Source organism: Saccostrea cucullata, unplaced genomic scaffold, assembly GCF_032062105.1.
Source record: "Saccostrea cucullata isolate Sc308-1 unplaced genomic scaffold, CSIRO_AGI_Scuc_v1 ctg2509, whole genome shotgun sequence".
NCBI classification, from domain to species: Eukaryota; Metazoa; Mollusca; class Bivalvia; order Ostreida; family Ostreidae; genus Saccostrea; species Saccostrea cuccullata.
In genome coordinates, this window is record NW_026925255.1 from 61,237 (window position 1) to 88,843 (window position 27,607).

General features: G+C 36.1%; 1 protein-coding gene and 2 pseudogenes across 1 annotated transcript; 2 read left to right on the plus strand and 1 right to left on the minus strand.

The window, feature by feature from the left end:
* The first annotated feature begins 11,351 nt into the window (after positions 1-11,351).
* On the plus strand, positions 11,352-11,729 carry LOC134268448 (uncharacterized). The gene has a single exon (XM_062750705.1). It carries the CDS (start codon positions 11,352-11,354, stop codon positions 11,727-11,729), a length of 378 nt encoding a protein of 125 aa, XP_062606689.1.
* An 853-nt stretch (positions 11,730-12,582) lies between these two features.
* LOC134268449 (zinc finger protein 862-like) lies at positions 12,583-14,607 on the plus strand (annotated as a pseudogene).
* A 4,901-nt stretch (positions 14,608-19,508) lies between these two features.
* On the minus strand, positions 19,509-21,148 carry LOC134268450 (tigger transposable element-derived protein 4-like; annotated as a pseudogene).
* Between the last annotated feature and the right edge of the window lie 6,459 nt (positions 21,149-27,607).

Consider the following 27,607-nt stretch of genomic DNA (forward strand, 5'->3'; position numbering starts at 1 on the left):
TGCATATGAGAATTCAGTAACCTAGCTAAGCGACTGCTTAGGTTATTGTTATGATGATCAATGGTGCTCTTTTAAAATTGTGAATGCCATATAGCATCTGGCTTAAAACATGTTACTGAATAGAATTCAATACACTGTAACTGGTAAGTTGTTGCATAATGCTCAGTTGACCTATAAGGCCCGTGGGCCTCTTGTTACATAGATGTTCCCCTATATCGGAAGAGTAGTATTTACACACGCATTACTTGTTCGAGAAGCTTAAAAGTTTAAAATACTAGTTCATAAAAGGACATGTTAAAAAAACTGATAAATTGTTTGTAATCTAACACATCTTAATTTTGCCAATATGACATAGTAATAGGTCATATCATTCTACCAAATGGAGATATAGAACAAGCATACGATAGTGGTGGCATAATCAGAGACATGTTAACGGAATTTTGGGATTATTTTTATGAGCAGTGTACAACTGGCAGTGAGCTAAAAGATAAGACGAAGACCCCAAAACCTCAAGAAGTATGATCCAATTTTTAATACTGTTTATTGTGTTATCATTTTCCTGTAACATTTGTTTTATCGTGCAAATCCCTTTGTATCCTTCAAAATCGTTTCCAAGCGATTCTGCAATTTTCTGCTTCATTACGAGTATATGGATGGTATTCTAACTGTGGTGAGTGTATCAAACTATCAATACCCGTATGTCGTTTGTGGAGTGTAGAAGTGTTTATACAAGAAGGTCAGCACATGGCATGTTAAAAACAATTGCGGCAATGTGTACAAGGGGGCCGCTAAGGTGCTATATGAAATACATTATATTTTACCGAGGCCGCTCATGTACATAAGAATGGATAGGATCTATGTTTAGCAATATTCAATTGACATACTCTAAAATTGTTACATCTCCCTTTTTTGAAGAAACAAAAAAATCCTGTCAGTAACCTAAACACTTAAACAAGAATGAGATCACATGATTGATTGTATATTGTTTCACATGCCTCTTGAGAATTTTTCACTCATATGGAGACGTCACCGATGCCGGTGAAGGGCTTCAAATTTAGACTTATACTCGGCACTCGGGGCTATTGAGCAGTGAGGGTTGTTTATCGTGCCAACGCCTACCGTGACACGGGACCTACGTTTTATCCGAAAGACCCGTGGCTTTCACTTCTGGTGCCGAGCGCTTGGCGAAGGAACAGTCGCTACCCAAGTTTGCGTCTTAGGTACAATATATGACACAGCGCCGCGATCGAGAATCAAACCCAGGCCTCCCGATCACGAAGAGAATGAGATCAAAGTACATGCACTTTCGAACACAACAATATTACAAACTGACTAGTCTGTGAAAATAATACTGAAACAGTTCCTTACAAATAATACACAGCATGCACATAGTTCTCTAAATATTGTGGCGTCTTCACAATGCGTCCGGAACGAGTGGATCGCGGTTCATCGGGCTTCGGTGGCACATCACCGCTAGGAACGACTAACGGTTTGTGCGGTAGGGGTCGATCAGGAACTAGGTCTCGGGCAGTCCCACTCATCCCAGTCTGTCTGGAATTATCACCCGACTGTTCGTTCGGAGTTGCGTAGTCTCTCACACGTGGCCTTCAGGTGAGAGCGATTTCTCCTTTTTTCCACTCCTTTTCCCTTAGTTGTGTTTGGCTTCATGCGCACTGTGTCGCTATGACGTAACTCTCGCAAATCTTTTGCTGTGCAGTTGTTATAGCGAGCTTGTCTGTCCTTTTCCTTCCTCATTTTCTTGATGTTATCTTTTTTACCACATGGTGATAGCAATGTTTTCTTCAGCGGCATTAATGTTTTTGTTCTAAGGTTCATTAAACGCTGGCTTGGACTTTCTCCGATTCCTTGTGTTGGCGTATTTCTAAAGTAAAGTACCGCAAGCCATGGGTCTTGTCCACTGTGCTTAGCTTTTCTCATAAGCTACTTTGCGGATTTTACGGCATTTTCCGCTTTTCCATTCGACTTAAGATATGTCGGACTGAATGTTTAATTCCCACTTGACTTTGAAGTTTTCAAATTGCAAGGAGGTAAATGAAGGATATGGAAATAACGAACAGTATTCAATCTCAACGTCCATTAAACAAATATTAAAAATAAGAGCAGAGCAAACACGGACCTCCGAAACATCAGAGGTGGGATCAGGTGCCATGGAGGAGTGAGCATCCCCTGCCGACCGGTAAATTGTATACCATCATCACTAATAACTTTGTCCGGAATTCCGTTTCTAGCAAAGTGCTGTTTTAACTTGCTGAAAACAGAATCTGAGGTGGTAGACTCCAGCCTGTCAACTTCGAAGAAATTGCTGTAGTAATCTTCTGAGATACATAAAAGGTATTGGTCATCACTAACAGGTGATTGGAAGAGATCTAATACAGACCACGAGCGGTTTGGAATTTCAAGTGAGATGAGAGTTTCTCTTTGCTGTGAGGGCTCATAAGTTTTGTCAGTACACACACTCTCGAGCCCTATGAAGGCATCCTTCAGCTCCAATATGTGATTGATGAAGCTTTCCTATAACCTCAGCACGTAATGCTTTCGGTATTACGCAACGGGTTACACGGTACAAAATACCATCTTGGACGGACAGTTCGTCTCGCACATGAAAATATGGATGCATTTCCACTGGCGAACTTTCCTTGTTCTTTGGCCATGCTTCTAGAATAGTCTACTTAAGTAAATCATGCGTTCTGTCACTGGTCTGCTGTATCTTCAACATCCTTGCTTGCGAAATAGGTAAGTATTCTACCATGTTGATATTTTCAGCTACTTTGAATACTTCCTTGGTGAAAAGTTCTGTAGTCTGTTTCTTGGGATGCGCTCTGGACAGTGCATCCGCCACATACATTTCTTTGCCAGGCTTGTACGTGATCTCAATGTTATATTTCTGGAGTCGTAAGAACATACGTTTTAGACGCTTTGGAGCAGAAGATAATGGTTTCTTGTGTATAATTTCAAAGGGTTTGTGGTCGTTCTCCACAAGTACCTTGCGGCCGTAGGTAGATTGGTTGAATCGCTCCATTCCGAATACGACAGCCAACAGCTCCTTCTCAATATGCGCATAATGTTGTGCAGTAGGTGTCAATGCTCTGCTGGCATAAGCGACTGGTCGTCCCTTCTGTAAGAGGGATGCGCCAAGTTCTGTGCTCGATGCGTCACACTGTAGTGTAATCATGTCCAATGCATAGGGGTTACTTTAAGGGGTTTACAAGAGATTTTAAAAAAGAAATTTGTGTCAGCTAATGAGACCATTATTGTTTAACACCTTCTTATTAATATTTTTCATGAAGGCAAATACCTGATAATTTTACGAAGGAGCGTACACGTATTTTTAATATACCAAAAATCGCTTTTTTGGGGGATTGTGTAATTCTTTTTAAAAAAATCAAATAAAGGATGTATTCGCTTCGACGAAAAAAAATGACCTATAGGAGAAAACAATTTCCGTGAAAAAGTGACATTTAAATATTAAATCTTTATTTGTTGTTTTCTATCCTATATATGTCTAAAATTTTCAAATTTGTATTTTACACCTAAAAATTTGTGATTTACAACTTGATCATAAACCTCCAACGTTGGCTGAAAGACCATTTTGTCCGTTAAAGCGCTGATTTTTGCATGAAATTTGGCTTCTGAGTCCTTCAGGGCAGGCCTGTCCCTAGCCGATATTAAATTATGATGTAGGGAATGATTTAAGATAGGATTTTTAGGGGCATCCCTGCGCTAGGGTCGAAATTCCCAAAAAACTCCCTAAATAAAGGAAACTTGATTTTGAAAAGCTGCTTCAAATTTATACCATTCATTTTTATAGACGGACTAGCTCAGTTGATATAAGAGTTGGTTTTACACCGGGAAGTGCTTCTTTTTCAATACGCAGGTTCGAGTCAACCTGGCACCACACTTTAAATTTAAAAGACAGTTTAATTTTTTTAAATAGACTTATGTATTTTCCCTTAACTTATCATATATATCATTCACATATGATATACATTCTAAAATCTAAATGTTTTTGAACTCCGATTTCTTTGTTTAAATGATTTCTCGATACGTTTTACTTTCACTCTGCTACTGTTTGATCAACAGTTATGACGTCACGGGTTTGATATGTATCGTGTGATAACTACAGGGCCAAGAAACGACAAAATTCCGTTTAAATTATGCCATTGCATATTTTGATTCATTTTTACAACCTGAAACAAATATTTTGTTTCAGTTTTATATATCGTATTATGCCATTATATATTTTGATTCATTTTTACAACATGAAATTAGATTTGAATTTTTGAAACCAATGTTAGATATCGATTTGGTTGTAACCTTAATATACCTGCGTATAAAGATAGCTGGCATGGAAAAACGAAGCCTCGTGGAGGTATACACAGGAGCAAATTCCCATCTTGAGAAGCTACGCCTAAAATCGTAGTTATTGGCCTCAAATATACAAAGAAGTAAAAGCTGCTGAGCTGGAAAATTTACCAGATAAGGTTCAGCTCTTGTATACAGAAAAGTGATACGAGAAAAAAAAAGAGAAATGGAGGACCAGGTCCAAAAACTTGCGCACCAAAATGAGGGTTAAATTGAAAACGACGAATTAAGAACTCTGGTAATGTCTATTTAAGGAAACGCATCAAGATACACCATGAAAGAACACTCCATCGAGACAAAAAGAAAGATAGGTACATAGGGGCATAACTCTTGTCAAAAATGGTGGGATCATACCCAATACTGAACTTGACCTAGATATTCATGTGATATATCTGTATAACAAATTATATTTCAGTATGTACAACGGTAAGACGAAAATAAACGGAAACTTAAATTAATTGAAATTTTTCTAAGTCCAAGGGGAATAACACTGTCAAAAATGGTGCAATCAAACCCCAAACAAAACTTGACTTAGATATACATGTGATATACCTGTATACCAAATTTCATTTCAGTATGTGCAATGGTTGCGAAGAGAATGAAGGGAATCTAAGTGGACCGACAGACAGTAGCAAAGCAATATGCCCTCCAATGAAAAAAAGTTTTCAATTTAATTCAGCTAAACTTAATGTGAAAGTTATGCAATGTCCTACATTGTAAAACTAATAAATTTATTAATTTTATGTATATTTTGGTGACTAAAGATGGTAGTGCGGGATTTCTGCCCCCCTCCCCAACCCGCCAGTGCACGTGTGTTATACGATATATCTGTTTACACTTTAAAAAAGGAGAGTTAAAGACTGATAAAAAATACAATGTTCTGAGTAAGATCAGAAGTTTAAGATTTTTATTTTTTAAAAATAGCAATTCAGAAAAAAAAATGCTGCACGACTTATATTTGATTTATTTAATTATCAGATAAAAGTAAACGCCATTGAATTTCGGCACGTGACTTTAATTCACAGTCGCAGTGTTTAGGCTTTGCACGTTTCAAGACTGTCAATCATTTTTCGCTTAAAGTTTTCATTTCAAGATGCAATTCCCAAATCGCTGAGAATTTAATTTATGACAGTTTTCTCTCCCGCCATTTTTAGTTCTTTCGGAAAGCGGAAAATACGTTATGCTCAGATAAAGGCTGAGGATACCCGTGTTCGCATAACGTAATAGTGAATCGACATAATGTAGAAGAGTGCGCACAGTATGACATGAGCTTTTCACATCTGATATGAGATGAAATAGCCTAAGATACATTTATGCTGACAAGAGGCTTAGCATTTTTGACACAATGTAAAGACACAATGACATAACGTAATAACGATTTGTCAAATAGTAAGGGCAAATTCACATCATGAAATTGATTCACGTCGTCATGTAGCATATTGAATGCATAAAGTAGTAAAAGAATTGACCACATGTGACAATTTTTTCAGATAATGTAATGAAATTCTGACATGGTATTATAGCGAATTGATATTGAGTTAAAGATAAATTCACATCATGTAATGAACTACTTGGACCAAATAGGAGAGAGTGCACATAATGTAATAATGAGTTGAAAATATATAAAAACATTTTTACACCACGTAAAATTGTTTTGACTTAATGTCATAAAGAGCTGATATAATGCAATGGAAGATTGGCACAATGTAATTAAAGTACGAGTTAATGTCATAAAGACTAAACATAATGTAATTGAAAGTTGACATAACGCAATAGTAGTGAGTGTAATTGTCATAAGGAGTTTACATAATGTAATGAAAGGTTGACACAATGCAATAGTAGTGTGGACTAATGTCATAAAGAGTTGACATGATATAATGGAAGGTTGACATAATGCAATAGTATTGTGGGTTAATGTCATAAAGAGTTGACATAATGTAATGGAAGGTTGACATAATGCAATAGTATTGTGGGTTAATGTCATAAAGAGTTGACATAATGTAATGTCAGGTTGACATAATGCAATAGTAGTGTGAGTAAATGTCATAAAGTGTTGACATAATGTAATGGAAGGATGACGCAATGCAATCGTTGTGTTCTGCTATAAGGCAGTCACGGCGTTCCATAATTCTTCGATATAACTATACTTGGGTCAACAAGTGGGGGGAGGGGGGCAGCTATCCCTTCAATGGACATTTCCTATAGTAAAGGTAATGTTTGGGGAAGATCGCAGTGATTTTGTTCATTATAAAGTGGGGGGGGGGCACAGACATACTCTCCCCCCCCCCCCGATCGGAAAGGGGGGGGGGGGGGGGGCTAATGCCCCCCCCCCTGTGACTACGCCTATGCTTTGATGACCACCATTGAATGCACTCTGGATCTTTTGAACTACGACCAATTATAAATTTGGCAAAGTTACGGAAATTCATGATTGACTCTCTCTCTCTCTCTGTATTGTCGAATACCCCAAATGATTTAAACAGACTTTTTCATAAGTAATACACATTTTTCCCGAAACATGTCGTATAACCTTGAACGTTTGTGTTGAAAGAAGGAAGGTGTGTCTTGTCTATTTTTGGTATGTCAGGTGATGAACAGCTGACGTCGGTAACGTTATTGTGAAAAAAATCCGTACTTGAACCGAATATGTCAAATTAAACAATGTATAATAATAATAATATACAGTTTATTTGCTGCTAATTTTCCATTGTTTGATATGGACGTCCTTAACCCAGCTGCGTAGTTGTTTTTAATTTCATTTATAAGTTTTAAACAATCAGTAGTCATCCACTTTTTTTTAGGTTTTGCTTTTCTGTGTCGACTTTTTTTTTAAAGAAGTGTACAGTTTGAGCTTTATTGTGCGCTAAAAACTAAATGTTCTCAAAAAGTTATGAAATTGGCTTTAATAATAGTTGAGTTGATGAATATGATAAATCAAAAAAGAATATGGCTCAAAGGGAGGGCCTTTCTGGAAGTATGACGTCATTAATTTGGTATATTTGTAAGTTTAATACAGAAAAGTGACCCATTTCTGTAAGAATGGTCGTAGTCGATTTAGCACCATAGTTTCTGAAAGCATCTTCCACCAGATCACTGTGGTGCTTATGACGGGCTTCAGTTTGAATTATATCATTTCTTATTTCAAACATTGCCTCAAATGGAAACTCACTTTCATTATCCCCAATGTCTGTTGCTTCATCTCGCTATGGAATAAACAACATAAGTTGCTGGTTATCAAATTTTTCACTCTCCTTGCAAATAGCTAATGCTAATGCTATATTTGTGCGGTGTGCGTTAACTTTTTAGAATATGGGCCATAACTCAAGAACCCCTTGGCCAATCAGTGTCAAATTTGTCACAGGGTATCCTTGGCCCAAGGGCTACCATTTATACTAAAATAAGGGTGGGACCCTGAATCAAGGGGAGATTATCAGGAAAACAAAACAAAAAGCACTGGTTGCTAAAACATCTTCTTCTCCAGAACCACCTGGCAGATTTTCACCTAACTTACATACAAGGATCAGGATATGTTGAAAATTAAAAATTGTTCAAGGCATGACCCTGGGGCAAAGGGCGTTGTCTCAAGGTCACTTTAAATTTGACCTCAAGAAGATGGGCGCATTTGGCGGGTGATCTGCAGGAATCATTTGTACGAAACATTTATGGTTTAAATGTCCATGATTTGGTTGGCTGCACATACCTGGTCATATTTCACAAACACGTCCATGGGTTAGTTTTTTAGTTTGAAAGACATATTGTGAAATTGTAACATTAATGTGCATTTTTTCCTAGTAACTATAACACAGTAATGTTTCACAAAAATTAAACCTAAAATTAAATGCATAGATGTATGATACATGAACATGTACATTATTACTTAAAATTGGAGATAAGGATTTAATATCGCTTGAGAACCAATCTGAACCAAAATTTATCTTATTCAAAATTTTAATACATCAGTACATAACGAAACTGATAAAATGGTTTTTTGCCCGAATAAAAAAAAATACGCCCCATGCCAGGCTCGAACCAAAAACTTGTCACTTCGAGTGCACTGAACAGGTAGCCATACTAACTGAGCTATCACCGCTGCTCACGTAAAAATGTTTTTAAAAGGTCAAAGACGCACCAATTTGACGCATTTGGATTTTTTGGGGAAAAGTTTGTTTTTCGTGGTCTCTGGGTCTTCTCTCCATTTTTTAAAAAAGTGTATTCGTTTCTTTGACTTACAATACACACAAATAACGTTCAAAATCATGGACAGAAGACCCAGACATAGAATTTTTTTTAGAAAAATGTGTTTAAAAAAGTACAATTTTGTACCAAATGTCTGATATGGCCAATTTTCAAGTTATTTTTTAGCAAATCAAAGCTCAATTTCGGGAAAATATTTTCCGTTCCTGTTGCACAGGAACCCGATAAAAAAAATGTTGAAATTTCATGTGACATGTCAATAAAATTTTCACTTTTCAAGTACGCCCAGGTTCCTGCCGAATGCCAATCAAAAGCGCCCTCGTTCTTTACAATTAATAAAAATGTTCATATTTTGCTTACTTTAAGGACTAGGATCATCAAATCTTGTAAGTTGATGCATCTTAGGACTTCCTATCATGTTAACTTAAAAGTAGGTCACGGTGACCTACTTTTGAAATTTTGCAGGCATATGCATATGTTTTCAAATTTATTTAAAGGCATATTTTTGATACTTTAAGGCCTATGATCATCAAACTTAGTCAGTTGATGCGTCTTGGGTCCTTAAACAACGTCAACTTAAAAGTAGGTCACCGTGACCTACTTTTTGAACTTTATGACTTATCCTTTTCAAAACATTTAATCCCATTATTTCAGGTACTGAAAGAGTTAGAATCATCAAATATTGTAAGTTGCTGCATCTTGAGACCTAAAAACATATTCAAACAAAAGTAGGTCACTGTGACCTACTTTTAGAATTTTGCAGGCATTTGTTTTCAAATTGTTTAAAAGGCATATTTTGATTACCTTTAAACCTATGATCATCAAATTGGTCAGGAGATGCATCTTGGGAATCTGAAAAATGTCGACCAAAATGTAGGTTACGGTGACCTACTTTCGACATTTTATGGCTATATTTCAGTATTCTCCAGTACTTATTGGCTTAGAATCATCAAACTTTGTCAGTCGATGCATCTTGGGTTTTTGCAGAATGTCGACCAAAAAGTATCTCACAGTGACCTACTTTTTAGGTCACCTGAGTAAACTCAGGTGACCTATTGCTATCCGTATTTCGTCCGTCGTGCGTCATCCGTCGTGTGTTAACATTTGAACATTTTCAGCTTCTTTTCTGCAACCACTGAACCAATTTTAACCAAATTTGGCACAAAGCATCTATGGGTGAAGGGGAACAAAAATTGTGAATTTCATAATCCCTGTCCCCCTGGGGGCTGAGGGGTGGGGCCAAAACCACTAAAATTAATGCAATCTTTAAAAATCTTCTTCTTTACTCCTGGACATCAAGCAGTCAAACTGTTTGCCTGATTGTAATCATCTTTGAGTCCTCTTCCAAAACTGTGAAATTTATGGCCCTGGGGTCAAGGGTTCTAGTGCTAGGGTGGGGCTAAATAAGTATATGGTGAAAATGCATTATTTCTTTGAAAATCTTCTTCTCTGCTCCTGGGTATTAAATAACCCAACTAAATACATAGTTATTGCTTCTACCAAGATTGTGAATTTTATGGCCCCAGGGTCAGGGGTTTGGGTGGGGCTCTATTGATTATATATAGTAAAAATACATGATTTCTTTGAAAATATTCTCTGCCCCTTTGTATTAAATAAACCAACCAAGTGCATAGTTAACAAGAGTGCTTTAACCCAAATTGTGAATTTTATAGCTCTAGAGTCAAGGGTTCTGGTGTTAAGAGGGGGGCTTTATTGATTATATAGTGAAAATGCATAAATTCTTTGAAAATCTTTTCTGTCCCTTTGTATCAAATAAAGTAAGTGCATAGTTATAATGAGCAAGAGTGCCTCAACCAAAAATTGTGAATTTTCTGGCCCCAGGGTCAAGGGTTTGTGTTGGGGGGCTCTGTTGATTATATAGTGAAAATTCATTGTAGTAAGAGGGACAGTGCACAGTCAGTATACAGTCAAGATGACGTCATTGGGTTTTCCAGACCCCACGCACCTAGGTCATAATTGACGTCATAGTCAAGGGGTGAGTACAGTCACAGACGTCACAAAAATGTTATAATAAATACCACATAAAATTACTAGATCTGTGATAACGATGGAAACTCAGGGAAAGCAGTATAAATGGAAAATTGTAGCCTGGAATGCTTTAAAAAGAAATGGTTTTTACAAGAGAGTCAATGGTTTAGCAGAAAAGAGGAATGCATTGCTAATTTTAAGGAAAAAATGAATATGACGTTGCGGACAGCTGGGGATCTGAAGAATACCTGTTGAAACGCCGAGTTATGCCGCGAAAATATTTTCCACACTCCAAATGTTAAAGATTCAACAAGGACAAATATGCCTAAAAAACTTAAATTAAATGACCATGTGCAAATTATTTTAATTCCTTATGAAGAACGGAAAGGAATCTGGATGGAGTATGCCGTAGATAGGGCTCATTTTTAGAGAAGAATTCAACAAACAGAGGATGTTTTATTACCTATGCTTCTTCAGAAATTGAAAACATGTGCACTTAACAATAAAACCCAGAACCCCACCCACATAGATCATAATTGAGGTCACGATCAAGAGGGTAGTACACAGTCAGGGGCAGTATACAGTCAAGGGCAGAACACAGTCAAGGGCAGTACACAGTCAGGGGCAGTACAAAGTCAAGGGCAGTATTCAGTCATAGACCTTCGTGATTAAATCGTATATAAACTTCATCGATTTGAAAGAATTTCACCAGTCCTGAGTAAGTCTCAGAGAGAATACAAGTTGACTTTATTTTCTTTCTTGTGAGATTTTTGCTGTTAACAGAGATGGAGAATAAACATCAAAATCTTATTAAAGCAAACTACTCCATATTGGTGAAGAAGATGATGGCAATTCAAGTTGCGGAACATCTGTATGCTTCTAACATAATTACCGACGAAATGAGGCAACAAATAGAAGCCGAGAAAACCAGTTATGACCAAAACAGAAAACTGATTTGTATCATTTTACGTCGAGGATCGAGGGCTTTTATGGGACTTAGAGTGGCATTAATGAAAGCCAATCAAGCTGATTTATCGAGACTCTTAATGAACAATGACGATGATACGAAGTCTGAATACGAAAAAAAATTAGCCCAAGCAAGATCGTTGGTCATTCCTATCAAAGAAAGACGGGATTCCAGAAACGAATCAAAGACAAACTAAATGAATATTAAAATACTCAGTCCTCAAGATTGAAAGTTTTTAAAGATTGAAAGTCTGAATGTTTTTAAAGATTGAAATCCTAAAAGGTTGAAATCCTAAAAGTATGAATCTCAAGATTTAAATATACATACAGTGGACCTTAAGATATCCGGACGCAAGATATCCGAACGCTTCACCTTTCTGACGATTTTTCTCGTGAACAGATTTTTTCAACGTAATTTTGACTCATTTATCCGGAATTCCGCGTTCCGTATCCGGACGGCTCTTTTTTTTTTACTACAAAATGTATTTTTAAGTTATAAATTGGTTCAGTTATCCGGACGGTAAATTTTAATTTGTACTTCAATTCTTGTCAATATTCACGCCTGAACTGAGTGATACTTGTTATCAAAACACAAGCCGGATTGATTGTTTTTACAAGACGATCACCTGTGACCTGTTATGGATGACTTACGATGATTAGTGTACAGGTTAAGCATGCTAAGTGGATATGGTCATAATATACGAAAGATTGATACACAAATGAAAATAAACAATTCAGTTTTCGAAATAATTCGGGAGTCCGATGTCCGGGGCCAGGAAAAATTGCAGGCGGGCATGTAAAACTTGCTAAATTACATGCCCGGAGGGCATGTGTACATTTTCTGTCGTCATACAATGTTTACTTGTCATTTCGTCCATCGTACCTAAGTCATTCGCAAAACTTGTTATGTGCGCTCTACATTCTCGGTACGACTTGTCAAATAAGCGTCGATCGTAATCATTGAAGTGTTTAGTTTAACCTATTGTATATATAGTTGCTAAATTACGAGACATACATCGATGCCACGTGTAGTCGTGATTGAGGGGCAGTCATGATACCATTTTTGAAATCAGCTACACCGGTCAAAAGACCAGCAAGTGAACCAAAATTGAATTATGAACAAAAACGTGTCAGAAAGTTTCAGCACCAAATGGCAGAAAGACAGACCATGGCTGTTGTATGACTCGGAAAACAATCTGATGTCTTGTGCATGGTGTAAAAAAGAAGGTGTGCAGAGTAAGTTTACATCAGGCTCTAATCATTTCCGAATCGACGCTGTAAAAGACCACGAGGAATAAAAGTGGCAAAAACACTTTACATCAAAGTACCTTTTAAAACCTCACTCAGAAAGTCTGGCATCAAAATGTCTACTGCAACTTAAAAAAGCCGATTATGACAAAATGGCTATCAAATTTAGAACGGCCCATGCTATAGCGAAGCACAACAAAAGTTTTTTGGACTACACATTTATTTGTCAGTTGGACAAGATGAAGGGTCTTAATGTGGGAGAACAGTACCTCAATGACAAGTCTGCAGCTACAATGATACACCACATTGCAGCAGTTACAAGATCAGAAGTATGTGAAAAGTTACGTAACAGTTTGTTTTTTCCCTTACATGTGATGGAGTGACTGACTTTACAGGGGATGAGTTAGAAAACATTTATGTGAGAATTTGTAACAAAGGGGTCGTTCAAGACATGTATTTGCACATTTGGAGTCCCAACTCAACTTCAGCAAGTGATCTACATCTGATGTTCGCGGAAACCTTCCAAAGCCTTGAGATTCATGATGTGTTCAAAGACAAGCTTATTTGTTTTTGTGCAGACGGGGTATCTAACATGCAAGGTACGTCATACCTATTAGTAATTTTAAAACTGATAAGATACATTAAATGATAAATTTAATGATAAGTATTGCCTTATTTGTTTTCCACGATCATGACTTTTAATGAAAGTTAAATGAAAAATCAATAGTCTTATTATTTTTTATAGGCTGTAAATCAGGACTTGGTGCACTGCTGAAGGAGACAAGACCCCATTTAGTTGTTGTGCATTGTCTAGCCCATCGTCTTGAATTGAGTTTCAAAGATGCAATAAAATCGTGCCAACCAAGTCTGTATACCAAATGCATGACATTACTCATAGGACTATTTTACCTTTACCACAAAAGTCCAACACAAAAGAAGGCCCTCCAGCGAAGTTTTGCCTCGTTAGAAGTGAAACAGTTTTGCCTACGAGGGAAGGTGGAACAAGGTGGTTGCCACACACGTACAGGTCAATTACAGTACTGATAAAGGGTAAATTCATGCAGATATTTCAAAATTATAGTCAAAGAACTATATGCGGTATATTGCATATGTTTGACCCCACAAAAGTCAAATTTTGAAAACTTCCTGAAATGTGCTGAATTCAATAAATTGTACGAAAAATATAAGTTAACAGAAAATATTATAGTTCCAGAGCAGTGTATTCACAATATCTGTTTTTATGACGTCACACACTAGTCCGATTTTATATCCATTTTCAGAAAGAGGACAAAATGGACAAAATTTCAACAATTTAAGCTTTAGAATTTATAGAGCGCATGTGTGTTCAGGAACAATATTGACATATTTCATTGATATTATCATTCTACACATTATATCAAAATTTTAATCCTGAACAAACATGCGCTCGGTGACTTTTATTTAAAATATCGACGAAATATGTACATTTTTCTCCAAAATTCATAAAAAAACTGAAATTTACGTCATATTTGTGACGTCATTACGTACATATGACGTCATTACTTATGAAATTATTCAGTGCTTTGAAGTCAGCATATACTCCCCTGTTTAAGGACTTAATCAAATATAACTCCATCAAAGTTTGATTTTGGGGGGCAAATGTTGGTTAATACCGCATATAGTTCTTTATCATCGAAAGTCACATAAACTAAAATCATTTCAGGATATAAAGCTATTCGACAACAACTTGAAAGCAGTAGTCATAGTAATGCAAAGGCCGAGGGATATGCTCGTCTGATCAGTGATGGTCATGTAATTGCACACATCTTAAAATTGAAGGCAATGTAAACAACAAATACCGCATTCACAAAATGACAATCATGAAGGTAATGAGAATTTCTTATAATGACATCATGTGATGTCAGAGTCTAGTCAGTACTAGACGCACCATATGTCACAGTGCAGTTTGACGAACCCGATCTAAATTTTAACAAAATAAATATCTGTGCTCGCCCAAACGGTCACACTGTCAACATATCATTTCCGCTGCACCAAGGTGCAACTTTTTTGCACATGCTGAAAAATTAAACATTTGCGAAAAAAGTGTGATAAAATTGCTTAGTTCAGGTACATAGCTTATAAATTATTTATGATATTTTTATCTCTGATATAATAAATATTGTATTAATCAGGTCCAGCACAATCTCTCTAGTAAGCCTTAATCAAGAGATTGTGCTGGACCTGATTAATACATTATTTATTATATCAGAAATAATTTAACTGGAGGAATGGGGGGGGGGGTGTCAAGCATAATCAAACCTAGTTAGAATATTCTGTGTCTCGGTACAGGCCCTCATCACACTTGGAATTCGTCCCATATACTTGCAACGTAGCAAATCGGAGCGGATCCGCTCCGAAACGATTTGAAGAATATTAAATGATATGCACTGGGAATAACTACCAAAATAATCAAAACAAACCTTCTTGAGATTGCTTATGCCTTTTAACCCAAAAAATAATCCATATAAATACGTAAATCCAATTAATTTTCTCAACGTTTTTCTTTCCATTCAAATGTTTACATTCGGAACTCTCTAGATTGTTCCTAGTAAATGCACTATCGCACTTGTTTCTTTCTGCTACATTACGAATACACGGAACGAATTCTATCGTTAAACCGGGTCCGAAGAACAATATCATTTTAACGATAGAACATTCTATCTAAATCAAACCATGGGAAAATGTTAGCCTCTAAATGGTTGTTTGAACATATAAATAAAATATTATAACTTGTTTTTTGGTGGGCAAGTATATATCAAAGAGAATAATCTGATAATGTCACAATATAAAGGCAGGGGTAAGATTCAGAGAAATCTCAGATTCCTTTGAGGACTGATACAATGAGATTGTATTTGCGATCTAAAATAAAACCAATGCGCACTTACGTTTTTTTAAGGTAAGGATGTTTATTTTCAATTTTTGCCATCTCTAAGGGGTTAAGTCCAAGCGAAATTAATGAAATAGATTATATCTTTCATGCCCGCCTCGGTGAATTCCACTCCTAATTTATCTACGTAATGAGAATCCCAGTCAGACGTGGCCTTCGTGAATATGTCTGAATCAGAACTGGAACTTCCGTTCGACTTATCACTAGTTGGCTGTGAAGACTCCTCACTAGTTGGCTGTGAAGATTCCTCACTAGTTTGCTGTGAAGACTCCTCACTAGTTGGCTGTGAAGACTCCTCAATAGTTGGCTGAGAAGACTCCTCACTAGTTGGCTGTGAAGACTCCTCACTAGTTTGCTGTTAAGACTCCTCACTAGTTGGCTGTGAAGACTCCTCACTAGTTGGTTGTGAAGACTCCTCACTAGTTGGCTGTGAAGACTCCTTACTAGTTGGCTGTGAAGACTCCTCACTAGTTGGCTGTGAAGACTCCTCACTAGTTTGCTGTGAAGACTCCTCACTAGTTGGCTGTGAAGACTCCTCACTAGTTGGCTGAGAAGACTCCTCACTAGTTGGCTGAGAAGACTCCTTACTAGTTGGCTGTGAAGACTCCTCACTAGTTGGCTGAGAAGACTCCTCACTAGTTGGCTGTGAAGACTCCTTACTAGTTGGCTGAGACGACTCCTCACTAGTTGGCTGTGGAGACTCCTCACTAGTTGGCTGAGAAGACTCCTTACTAGTTGGCTGTGAAGACTCCTCACTAGTTGGCTGAGAAGACTCCTTTAAATTCTCTAGTTCTTCCATTGTACTTATGTCTGCATCTCCTCGTGATCCCACACAGTCGCACTTGAAAAGGAGATTTAGGGTGCGTCGATTTACCCAAATGGAACACAAATGGACCCAAATGGACAAATGGAAATCAATTGGACCTAAATGGAATATAAAATATATATATAATATCGTATTTCAAGTTTTTACTTATTTAAAATATAGAAATAATGAAATTAAAACAAAAAGAGAATATTATAATATCATTATTCTTCAATTGTATTTTTAAAAATGTGATTTAATTCGCCCAGCAGGCATTTCAACGTTGATTCAACGTTGAATCAACGTTGCACTTCAACGTTGAATGAACGTTGAATTTTGGATGCATATGAAAGTTTAGGCAACGTTGAGACATTTCGTTGTTTCAACGTCAATTTTCAACGTTGAATAAACGTTGAAAATTGGTTGAATTTTTGGTTGATTTATCGTTGCAAATGAAAGTTGATGCAACGTTGAAGCTTCAACGTTGTTTCAACGTCAAATATCAACATTGAACAAAAGTGAATATTGGTTGAAACTAGGTTGAGATTTGGTTGAAATTTTTTTGATGTACAAGGCCATCCATAAAAAATTGTTTATTTGCGAAAACGCGACCGACTCACCAAAATCCACCCAACTGGATTTATTTATGGGTTCAATTTTTTTTTTTTTTTACATATCCATTTTCTAATTTTTTTTATATTGACACTTTTTTTCGCCCTTGCACCTGTAGACGCCGTTTTTTAAAAATCAGACATGATTCCAAAGAAAAGCAAAAAAAAGCTGAAGGGGGTCTGGGAGTCCTCGCCCAGCGGGGTTTCAAGGGGCAGCGCCCCTGATCAGGGGGTCCAGGGGGCTGAAAATGGTTATTTTAACATTCAAAAGCCCTCTGAGAACTGAAATTGTAGAGCACATATTTAAATTTTGAATGTAAAAAATGAACTTGAAAATGTCTACTTATAGTTCTTTTTTGGAGAAATAAATTAAAATGAGAAACACTGGAGTTATTTATTTTTTAAGGTTTTGACAAATTCACAATATGTCCCAGTCTTACTTTCTTGGCAGCCTGAACAATTAGTTCTTTAGCCTTTCGTTTCTACTGAGTATGCTTAACACGAATATCTAACTGTCTCTTTTTCAAAAATTTTTCATCCTTTTTCTTATCTAGATCAGCTTTATATTCCCTGTTGGAGCTGTTCATATTTTTGCAAAGTATTTTGTCCACACTTTCATGCATATAATCCTTCTTGTGAAAAAACTGAATGGCTGCTTTTCCATCAGCGCTAAGTCTATATTTAATAGTCTGTATGGCACTGTAGGTCTCCAGATTCAATCTTCCAGACTTGTTGTCAATAACATCATTCATGACATTGAAAGATGATTCCATCTGAGGACCATGGAAACAGCTAAGTAAAGCTTGTACAAGTTTTGAGAGGTTAGGATATTTCTGGACAACTTCGTCTTTTCCCCACCAATGATCTATTCTGGTATCTTCTATCTCTGGAAGTGAATTGTCAATATGAAACTGCCTGATTTCTTGGTCATATTCCTCAGCTTCAGCTTCATTGAGTACAGTGGTGGCATATGTAGGAAGCTTCTGCATATATGACAAAGTTTGAGAATGGCCCCTGGTCTCTGGATGGATAGCCCCCAGTGTTTGAAGGAGTTGATTGGTTAAAGGTAACTTATCAGCAAGGGATGCTCACTCCTCCATGGCACCTGATCCCACCTCTGATGTTTCGGAGGTCCGTGTTAGCTCTGCTCTTATTTTGTATATTTGTTTAATGGACGTTGAGATTGAATACTGTTCGTTATTTCCATATCCTTATTATCCTGCAACACCTTACCACACAGTGTGTAGGCATCACCAACCTGAAAGAAACAATGTGTACTTGAATTATTTTAACAGAAATATAGGTTTAAAAAAATATAAGACAAAATAATTAGTACATGTACATTGAATACAAAATATAAATAATTTACTTGTTTCAGAAAGCCTTTGACAACATAATCCTTCTTGGTTGATTTTCTGACAACTGACTGTGCCTTCACCCCAGTTAACGTTTTCTGCCTTGAAATATCTAGTTTCTTCAACCTTCATGATGATTTGGCCCCCTGCACAACATCTGGCTTGATGAAACAACTTAAGAACTCCTTAAACAGTCTAACCTGCAAGAAGAGTTCTCAATAATTTATGCACATTGCAGTTAGAGATAATATAAAAAACAAAACAAGGATTCTTAATTTCTTTGGTAAAAAAACATTTTCAAAATTTTAAGATTACCTGTTCTTCATGTAGCAAGTGAATTAGAGGTTCCTTCATCTCTAAAAGGATCACAAAGCTCTTCAGTAAGGGGAAAACTGATGAGTAGAGTCCCATTATCAATTTTGCAAGCTTCCTTTCATGAAAAAGTTTGTTGACTATCCTCAACTTCCTGTCCCTTCCGTCCTTATTTTTTTTTCAGCAGTTCCTGTAGAGTACAAAGTAGATAATGACCTGATAACATAAGATATAGTAAAGAATTAAATAATTAACATTTCTTAAAACAAAATAAATCAAAATTATATACTTTCAAATAATGTATCTTGAACACAATCCAAATCAAAAAAGGAAAATCAAAATTCCTTTGTTTACCCCCACATTTCAAATGTGAAGCCATTTTAGGCTACAATATCATTAGTGCAACTAGTCTAGTCTTTTATTTGCAATAGAAAACCCGAAAAATTCAAACTTTGAGATCCTTTATTCTTTAACTTGTGAGGAACGTTCCTCTCCCAATTTCAAAAAAACTTAATACAGTCAAACCTGTTTTAAGAGGCCACTCAAGGGAGAATGACAAATTGGCCACATAAGACAAATGGCCACTTATTACAGGTTTCAAACCAATGAGTAAAAATTTTGCGAGTACAGCTGTGTTTACCTTTATTTTATTGAATGTATTTAACTCCACAATTTCAACACATTTAAAAAATGTTGGAAGTTTTTATTTACAATTTTTTTCACATTGATTTTGGAAAGAAATCTGTAATTGTTTTTTGTTTTGTATGGGAAACAGCCATGGAATCAACAATAGCACTAGAAATCATAATATGTTCTAACAGAATAGCATGTCCGTGACTCTGAGCAAAGGCTTTAAGCTTTTCTAAATAAATATTTGCATCGGAGATAGAGAGCGAATTCAGTTCCTCATCACCATCATCATGTTCACAAATTTCCTCATCTGATGAGACTTTTTCCATGTCCAGGATTTGCTGTGCTGGCAGTCCCCAATCTATAGTATCGGTGTCACAAGTATTTATTTCCTGATCTAATTGGACCAATTCACTGAAATCGCATCCAAAAAGTTCACTGCATAATTTCAGAACTGACAACGGGACATCATCATCGTCATCTTCATCCTCACTCTTGTCATCATTCTCATTAGATGTAAAGCTGAACCCCGCTTTTTCGAAACACTTTGTGATAGTGCTTGATTCCACTTCTTGCCAAGCCTGGTTTAGCCAATATATAGTGTCTAATATGTTTATTTGGCGAAGAAGTTCTGTCCCCCCTACTCCTGGCTGTTTTTCCATCTGATTGAGGATGTACTGCATCTGCGCAAGTAATAAAAATATTTTTTTTAATTATAAAAAATAACAGCGTTAATATCATCTTTACAAATTAAAACAGAAACCTACATGTTTTCTCCTAAATTTAAGCTTTGTTGTCTGGATAATGCCCATGTCCATAGGCTGAGTATGTGATGTGTGTTTGCAGGAAAGAATTTGAACTCAATGTTTCTCAACTGTAGTTTGGGATGGGATGGGGCATTATCCATGAACAATATAATTCTTCGGTTTTGTCTTCCCATTTTACGATCCAGTCCTTTTAGCCAATCCTCCATAATTCCACTGTTCATCCACGATTTTTTATTGTAATAGTAAGACACTGGTAAGGTCTCTGGTTTGATTTTTTTAAAGCATGTAGGATTTCTGGATTTGGCAATTAATACAGGTTTAACCTTTTCCCCGCACATAGAGGCGCATAAGGCTACAGTTATTCTGTCTTTTGATTTCTTTCCCCCAGCGCAGTCCTCCCCCTTTACAAACAAAGTTTTACGTGTAGTTTCTCTTAAAAAACAGCCCCGTTTCGTCTATATCAAAAATGTTCTTAGGTTCATAACCTTCACAAATCAGATTCAGTTTTTCTTTCCAGTCATGGACAGTTTCTGTGTTTACATCACCCCTTTCCCCACTCATTAAACCAAAAGAAATGTAATGTCTTTTTCTAAAAGATTCTAGCCATCCATTTGATGCTTTAAATGAATCATTGTTTAGTTGAGATGCGATTGTTTTCGCTTGTTCCTGGAGGAGAGGACCAGTGACACATATCCTGCGTTTTGTAGCATCTTGAAACCAAGTCCAACACAATTCGTTAATTTCTTCGTTCCCTGTAATGTGACGACGTCTTTTTCATTCAGGGTCTACATTTTGTTCCAAATCCTCAAAACTTCGTGTTTTCGTTTCAACAGATTATTAATTTGAGTTTTTCCACACTTTAAAACTTCCCATATTTTTCGCGAAGACAGAACCTGTTTACTAAGTTCAATGTCTTTAGCCTTATCTTTTAAGGAAAAGACTGTTCTCTTCCTGCCCTCCATTTCATTTAATATTTCAATACATTGGTTGATTTTTACTCAGAATACGTCATGTAATAGATCTATGTGTACATATAAACATAATAAGGCGACTGGCCACTTGATAACCTAAGGCGAAATTGTAATTATTGTACTGAGTTTATATCATGAACATATTCAACAACTTTCTTTCATATTAAAGAACTCCAAAAAAAAACACTTGTTAAAAAACATATCATTTAATTAAATCATTAAATCCTGACAGATTTCAAATTACACCCGCAATTATCGGTCATTACTTATAATCAGCTGTTCTTGTTTGGCTTCTCCACGGAGATGTGAGGTCACGTGTCAGACGGAAGTCATGTGACAAAAAAGTCAAAATGGCCGCTGAAAACAGGCATATTGAGCACATGGGACCCCAAAACACTGGCCACTGGCCGCGTTAGACAGGTGGCCGCTTAAAAGAGTTAAAATATAGTGAAAAAATGAACGGGCGGGATTAAAACTGGCCGCTCATGGGGAGTGGCCGCTGATTAAGGGAGGCCGTAACAGCAGGTGCGACATAAATCTTCATCCAAAAAAAAGAGGAACGTTCATCTCCCAGTTTCAAATGAACTCGAAATATACATTTACCTGAATCTTTAACAAATAAACCTAGGAGGAACGTTCCTCTTCCAATTTCAAGTGAACTCGATATACATGAATCTTTCCCCAAAAACCTGTGAGGAACGTTCCTCTCCCAATTTCAAGTGAACTCAATATACATGAATCTAACAAAATAACCTGCGAGGAACGTTCCTCTCCTAATTTCAAGTGAACTCAATATTTACATGAATCTCTAACAAAAAAAACCTGCAAGGAACGTTCCTCTCCCAATTTCAAGTGAACTCAATTTTTACATGAATCTTTAACAACAAAACCTACGAGGAACGTTCCTCTTCCAATTCATGTGAACTCAATATATACATGAATCTTAAACAAAAAAAGATGCAGGAACGTTCCTCTCCCAATTGCATGTGAACTCAATATATTCATGAATCTTTAACAAAAAAAATCTGCAAGGAACGTTCCTCTCCCAATCTCAAGTGAACTCAATATATACATAAATCTTTAACAAAAAAAACTTGCGAGAACGTTCCTCTGCCAATTTCAAGTGAACTCAATATAAACATGAATCTTTAACAAAAAAACCTGCGAAGAACATTCCTCTCCCAATTTCAAGTGAGCTCAATATATACATGAATCTTTAACACAAAAACCTGCGAGGAACGTTCCTCTCCCAATTTCAAGTGAACTCAATATATACATGAATCTTTAACAAAAAAAGATGCGAGGAACGTTCCTCTCCCAATTTCAAGTGAACTCAATATATACATGAATCTTTAACAAAAAAATCTGCGAGGAACGTTCCGCTCCCAATTTCAAGTGAACTCAATATATACAAGAATCTTTAACAAAAAAACCTGCGAGGAACGTTCCTCTCCCAATTTCAAGTGAACTCAACATATACATGAATCTTAAACAAAAAAAGATGCGAGGAACGTTCCTCTCCCAATTTCAACTGAACTCAATATGTACATGAATCTTTAACAAAAAAAACTTGCGAGGAACGTTCCTCTCCCAATTTCAAGTGAACTCAATATATACATGAATCTTTAACACAAAAACCTGCGAGGAACGTTCCTCTCCCAATTTCAAGTGAACTCAATATATACATGAATCTTTAAGGTTTCGTCAAAGGCCATCATGTCCAAAATTTTATTTTTACAAAAGCCTCAAAAGTATGTAAGGTATAAAGTTAAAACTTTTACAGTTTATAAATTATTTATTGGTTAACAGATAGAAAGTATCAATTGATAAAAAGAATACTTGGAATAATATTAATTGAGTTAAATTCTTCTTAAAAATGCATATAATTTCAAAAAAATACACCTAATTAACTCTATGCTTTTAGTGAAAACCAACATTGCAGAAACAAAATATGTTTATCAATGAAGGGCAAGTTGGACTTGGATAGCCTCTGGAAAGTTGTGTTCCTTGTTTATTTTGTCCAATTGTTAAGACTTGAAAGTGAGAGTACACTGCAAATGGCGGATTCTATAGGGATCTTGTCTTTATACATGTCATGCTTTCAATAACAGGCTTTCAGAGACCATTCATGTCCAACTTGCCCTTCAATGATAAACATAAATTATATCTACAATGTTGGTTTTCACAAAAAGGACAGAATAAAGCAGGTGCATTTCTTTTTAAAATATGCACATTTTCTGATACAATTTATCTTTAAAAATATCTTTATAAAAATATTGGTTATCATGTAATACTTTTTATCTATTAATCAGTGATATATTTACGAAATGTAAAAGTTTTGACTTCATACAACAGATAATTTTGGAGCAATTGTAAAAATAATTTTTTTAGACATGTTGACCTTCGACGAAACCTTAACAAAAAAACCTGCGAGGAACGTTCCTCTCCCAATTTCAAGTGAACTCAATATATACATGAATCTTTAGCAAAAAAACTGTGAGGAACGTTCCTCTCCCAATTTTAAGTGAACTCAATATATGCATGAATCTGTAACCAAAAAAAAACTTGAGAGGAACGTTCCTCGCCCAATTTCAAGTGAACTCAATATATGCATGAATCTGTAACAAAAAAATCTTGAGAGGAACGTTCCTCTCCCAATTTCAAATGCGTTAATGGATAAACACAAATAACAAAAAATAAATATGACAAATTGACACTGAATGTGTTATTCATCAAATTTCATTTCTTTGCATGACATATACAAAGTACAATTCATTTATAAGATGGACTTTAAATACTTCACATGGATGTCAATCCAGTAATTGCTTCACATGGATGTCAATCCAGTAATTGTTTGTATAAAACATTGTTCGTTCTTCTCAAAGCTATAAGCAAATGGTATTGTAAATTAGTGCAAGAAATGTTAGATTACAAAATACAAGTTAATAAAAAAACACATTACAGATTGCACTGGCATGTCATAATGAAACTAGTTCTAATGGTAGTGGAGACCAATACTGATGTACCCAATACTATTGTCACTACTTATTTGTGGGTTATTTACATAGATTTCTTATGTCTTAATTTTTAAATATTTTCTTTAGCTTATCTACAATTTAGCCAGGCAAGATTTTATTGCTGATAAACTTAAAGCTACATGCCACCCTATTCCTAGGGATGCTATCTGGAGCACAGCCTTCAAAGTCTGGATTGGGTATCCAACTGGTGGTGTAGCTCCCCTGCAGCCATGACACTTTGATCTTTGCTTTGGCAACTTCATTTGTCAAGGCCAACCATGGTTCTCCATCCACAACATCTTTTTGGCGAATTGGTGTAATTGCCACAACCCTGCCTACGTCTAGGTCCTCCTGTCCCTTTTTAAAACTCCATTCATCAGTGGCTGGTTTTTTCATCACTGGTAAAGTGTCTTCTATGACATCCACTGCTTTTTAAATGAAAAAAATACAATATAAGGCATTCTTTTATTTAAAAAAAAACTTGAGTTCTTTATTATTGTCCAAACCTGTCGGAGGAGATCATTTGCTGAACAATATAAAATCTGCACTACTTCAAACGCTTTGATTTAAGTTTTTCTGACACAGTTATTATTGAAATTTTTAACATTTTTTGGGGGGTGGGGGTTATATTTAAATGTAAAACATGATTCCCAGGAGCCATGCTTTGTACAATTCAGAATCTACACTACCCCAGGAAGGTTCATCTTTCCTGACCCAGTCTTCCCCTTATGTTTGAATGTTAAACTTGTATTCGCTATTTTGACTATATTGACTTGGGGGTCACATTTGTCACATTTTGAACAATTTAGGGTGCATATTACCTCATGAGTTTCAATATGAGTAACAAGAGGATCATTTTAAAAAACAATGTCCTTATAAATTATATTCCCCTTTGAACTCTCTTTTTAGGCCTGCATAATGTTACCCTTAGGGCCATGATTTAAATATTTTAAAATGTATGCTTCTTTAATTCTAGAATAGTTCTTGAGAAAAAAAAAAGTTTGAGGACCCAAACCCTACTAATGTCTTAAAATTTTTTAATTAGATTTCCTCATAAGGGGATCTTTTATTTTAACAATTTAAATTTCCCTTCACCTAAAGATGCTCTGTTCCAATTTGGGTTAAAAGTGGTTCAATGATCTTTCAAAATTGGAAAAAGTGAAAAAAAATTACAGACAGAGACAAACGGATAAACGACAGATGACAGGTAATCAGAAAAGCTCAAATAAGCTTCTAGCTTTTTTAAGCTTATAAATGAGGTAAGCTGAAAATATGAAAAATAGTAATCTAACCTTATGTGATTTTCCTTTTTGTAATCTTGCCTTGTTTTTCCCTCAAATTCCTACATTCTTTCATTATTTGATTAAGCTTTTCCTGTTAATTTATTTTTCCTGTCAATCAGTCCTATGAAGTTCTCTCAACCCTTCAGATCTAACAGTTCCTTCAAAAGCACTCAAAGTACAGTTAAATATAGAACATCAAGTCCATATAGGTCTACTCCATTAAAACCACAGTTCTCAACCAACTCCCCAAATTTTTCAGAAAATTTTAACTCCAGAACAGCTGACCGTAGCCTGGTTAATGATGAACAACAAGGTCAGAATTTTTAAGTTAACATCAATCAAATTTCAAATGGTTTGACTCTGGAGATTCCTTTTCTTGTCCATGGCCACCAAACAACAGCAGTTTTTGACACAGCAGGTTGATGTCACTAGTGATTCCACCGAGACTCCGGTTAAAAATTGGTCTGGTGAAGAAACTGGTGGCATCATTCTATTAGAGGTTTTTCGCGCTTTTGAACCTCCACCAGATGTTGCTTCATCCTCCGATTCCTACAAAACACAAGTTGTTAGTTCTACTAGGACAAGAGGGGGAAAATAGTCAAAACTTCCAAATACATGAAAGAGTATTGTAATTGCTGATATCTGTGACTACTATTTATATGCTTGATAAATGTTCATTTTCAGATAAATCTTTTAAAATCTTTTCTTGTAAATATTTGATTCTTGAAAGAAGTTCACAGTTCATCAACAAATTTTTCTTACATAAGCTGCTTCACGATACCTCAACATTCTCGCATCTATTCTAGTTCTTATATATGCAATTAAAATACATAATAAAAGTCTGTTGGATTAAAATACATCTATTCCTTGAAAATCTTCTCTGCTCCCAGGTATTAAATAAACTAATTAAGTACATAGTTATGATGAGTGCCTCTACCAAATTTGTGAATTTTATGGCCCCAAGTTCAGGGGTTATGGTATTAAGGCTGGGCTCTATTGATTATTTAGTGAAAATGAATTAAATCTTCGAAAATCTTCTTATCTGCTTCTGAGTATTAAATAAACTAATTAAGGACATAATTATGATGAGCAAGAGTGTCTCTACATAAATTGTGAATTGTATTGCCCCAGGGATAAGGGTTCATGGTGTTAGGGCGGGGCTCAATGATTATATAGTGAAAATGCATTACATCTATGAAAATCTTTTACTCTACTTCTGGGTATGATGAACTATTTTCAGGCCGGTGGGCCTCCTGTATGATGTGCACAAAGTAAAAGTGCATGATGAGTATTTTTTTTTAAATGTCCTACCAGTAAAAACTTGTTTGTAAATCCTACAGCTGCGAATGACACAAAGATTTTTTTATACACTTTGCCCTGCGCTATGAAACAAACTCTACTCTGCAGAAACCATATCTATAGGGGTTATCCCGTGACAAAAATCAAGTGTATCAGCACATGATTCACGTGTCTTAATTGAGAGGCCTACATCTTTTTGATGCCAATATTTTCTCACATAGGCGTCGGAACCGAGGGGGGGGGGTGCTTAGCCCCCACTTTTTTTGCAAATATATACATAATACATGTATAGGCATTGAAAATCGGGGTTAACATTTCTTTGTATGTTTAACCCCCCCTTTCCTTCCAATAAGCCCCCCTTTTTAATTTGCTTCCGATGCCTATGTCATTTATTCATTTTTAGCTCTACTGGTCAGAGACCAGAAGAGCTTATGCGATGGTAATGCGTCCGTCGTCCGTCCGTCTGTCTGTCTGTCTGTCTGTCCGTCTGTCTGTCTGTAAACAATTTTTCAAAATGCTACTCCTCCTACAGTTTTGGTCTAATTTCAATATAACTTGGCACACAAGTAGACTACACTAAGATACATAATTCTGTGTATCGGTTTTTGATTTCGATGAACGGTGTTGCCGCGGTTACTAAAAATAGAAATTTCTGTGAAATTCTTTCAAAATGCTACTCCTCCTACAGTTTTGGTCTGATTTCAATATAACTTGGCACACAAGTAGACTACACTAAGATACATAATTCTGTGTATCGGTTTTTGATTTAGATGAACGGTGTTGCCGCGGTTACTAAAAATAGAAATTTCTGTGAAATTCTTTCAAAATGCTACTCCTTCTACAGTTTTGGT